Source organism: Montipora capricornis, chromosome 3 (assembly GCF_036669925.1).
Source record: "Montipora capricornis isolate CH-2021 chromosome 3, ASM3666992v2, whole genome shotgun sequence".
NCBI lineage: Eukaryota > Metazoa > Cnidaria > Anthozoa > Scleractinia > Acroporidae > Montipora > Montipora capricornis.
In genome coordinates, this window is record NC_090885.1 from 27,146,412 (window position 1) to 27,148,911 (window position 2,500).

Below are 2,500 nucleotides of genomic sequence, written 5' to 3' on the forward strand. Positions count from 1 at the left end.
GTCAAGGTTGTGTGAGAATTTTTGGGCCAACTGCTAGTAGTTGTGAAATCAACATTGAAGGAGGGGAAAGACGGAGATTGTTGTTCCAAGAAATTAACGTGACAAGTATTAACCTCTTACTAACAGACCGCGAGGGCGGTACTGGGGAGTATTAGCCAAAGATCGCGGCAGTACTTACAAAAGCGATCGAGGGCCAATAATTCCTCCGTACACGGTCCCGAGCAAGTGAGGTTAGTAAGTTGTTCATTATATGGCATCGTTTCTTTGAGCGATCGGACACTTCTTCGCTTGGTGAATTTTCCTAATCTTCGTCTTCTATCAGCGAACTGTGAACGGTAACCTTTTACCTGTAAAACTAAATTCCACTCGCTATAAATTGTACTGTTGAAATGAAAAAATTAAATTCCGCATTTCTAAAACTTTTTGTGTTTCACTCAACTAGAATTTCGCGAGAGAGAAAGAAAATACGGAAACGGACCGATTCTATCGTAATGGTCCCGACCAAAAACCAGCCAATCAGAGTGCACTATTTTGCCTAAGAATTGTTTCCGAACTAGTAATCGGAAAGTCGTGGGTTCGACTCCCAAAAAGGAGCACTCAGAGAATCTCCGAGTCACCATTGGAAAAAAAAAATCCTCTGTTCATTTCTTTTATATTTCTTTGCAGGTAACAAGATTGAAGGGGAAAGTCGCTATGGGATCATGGAATTGACATGGAGAGCTGGAACACCTATTCAGCCACTGAACGAAGCGAATTTGTGTGCACACAACCTTCCTGGAAAACAAACTGCACTCAAAGAACCCTTTATGTTACATAGCTCAGGTCAAGGGGACCATGGACGTGGAGCCCAAATCCCCAAATCACGAAGTTTGCCCCCTCTTAGCTATGGTAATGTAAAACCGGTTCCGGAACTGAACCGTCTGAATTTATTCCGAGCGGTTAACAGTTTACATAAACGGGGATCCCTTGCAGCACTCGCAGAATACACCAAAAACCAGAATGTAATCAAGAAAAAGATCTTTAACAACAAAGGAACTTCATCATCAACAACTTCAACCAAAACGTCGCCACTTCTTGATTTACCCATTCCTACCAAAGCTTTAAAACCTCTAGGCAGGCCGATTATAGACTTAGTGACGCCGAAGAGCTCCTCTGAGAGCTTCGAAAGGTGTTTGCAATTTATGGACCAGACTCGAGACATGACGTGTGACGCGATCCTAAGAGAAGTAAGCAAGTGCTATCCATTTTCCTCCTCCAGGTTTGGAGGGAGTCCTTGAAAAGTATGCATGAAAATTCAGCTATGCTGAGTTTAGAACACTACATTTGTAATTTACGCAGCTAGGGTAAAACAAACCTTGTAACTGCCTTTGCGATGTCGCAAATTCATAGTGTATGGCTTCCATATTGGTGAATAAAACTTGAATTTATTGGTTTTGCATGTTTATTGGCTGCGCGCGCCGACCCTGCAGGAGGTTGCGGGTTTCGAAGCCTGGCCGGACCTACACTCGGAGTCTTACTGCGATTTTCATAATTCTGCGGAATCTTACCTTCAAGTGCTAAGCGCCAAACTGCGTTTTGGCTTCCATCAATCTAATTTCCGAACACAGCCGGGAAGATCGACTCGGACTCCGGAAAGTGAATTGGAGTTTTTGTTTAGCTTTCCTTTCCAATACCATTATGATATGTTTTTAGAAATTGTTCGGTAAAAAGCTTCGTACATATTCATCGCTTTCCATCGCCGTCGAATGTACGGTGAGAACCGAAGAGGCTGATTGGTGGGTTATGTCACGCATCAGTTGATTTCGTCATATGTGGTTGGCGTAGGAAGTTTGATTGATGGCGGCCAAAACGCAGTCTGGCTGTTGGCGCTTGAAGACGAATTCTGCAGAATTATGAAAATCGTAGTAAAATATCTGAAACGAAAGTGCTGCCTTCTTAATTTAGCTGTCAATGTAATGTCTCGAAGATATTAGCTCTTGTAGTTAGCCTAAAATCCGAGATGAAATCAAGTTTATTCATGCTTGCAGGTATGTATGTTACATTTAGTAGGGCGCGTGCGCACAGGTTTGTAATCTGCGACCTTCAGTGCTTACCACACGACAGATAAAATGAGTTTTGCCTTGTATATTTAAGCCATCGAATACTTACGTTAAATTGACAAGGGCAGTTTGGTGCTGTGAGTGGGCGTGGGATTTGTCACATATGGTTTAGGGGCCGACATATCTCTCCCTCAATGCCGTACCGAGAGGCAAGGTCGGTAGCAGAAAGCAGCGAAGGGCCAACTGCGTCCAAAAGCGATCGCACGGGACGAAATCCCGGGATGACTCGTTTGATACGACGCTCCAGCGCCGGGTCTGGAGGTACTGCGTTTTTCTCTCTTGTTCAAACATTCCGTCGACGCCTGCGTAAATGTTCCCTTGTCATGGAATGGCAGAATAACCCAGAATTCTTTTGGGCATGAAGAATGAAACTTGAGAAGCACGATACTGGCCGTCATCAA

General features: G+C 43.9%; 1 protein-coding gene across 1 annotated transcript in view; it reads left to right on the top strand.

Annotated features, from left to right (window-relative positions):
* The window catches only part of LOC138040038 (WD repeat-containing protein 87-like), a 32,359-nt gene extending 31,082 nt beyond the window's left edge, over window positions 1-1,277 (top strand). Inside the window, exon 19 of the mRNA XM_068885832.1 lies at window positions 667-1,277. Coding sequence (XP_068741933.1) covers window positions 667-1,277 — 611 coding nt within the window. The remainder of the gene's footprint in view (window positions 1-666) is intronic.
* The last annotated feature ends 1,223 nt before the right edge of the window (window positions 1,278-2,500 follow it).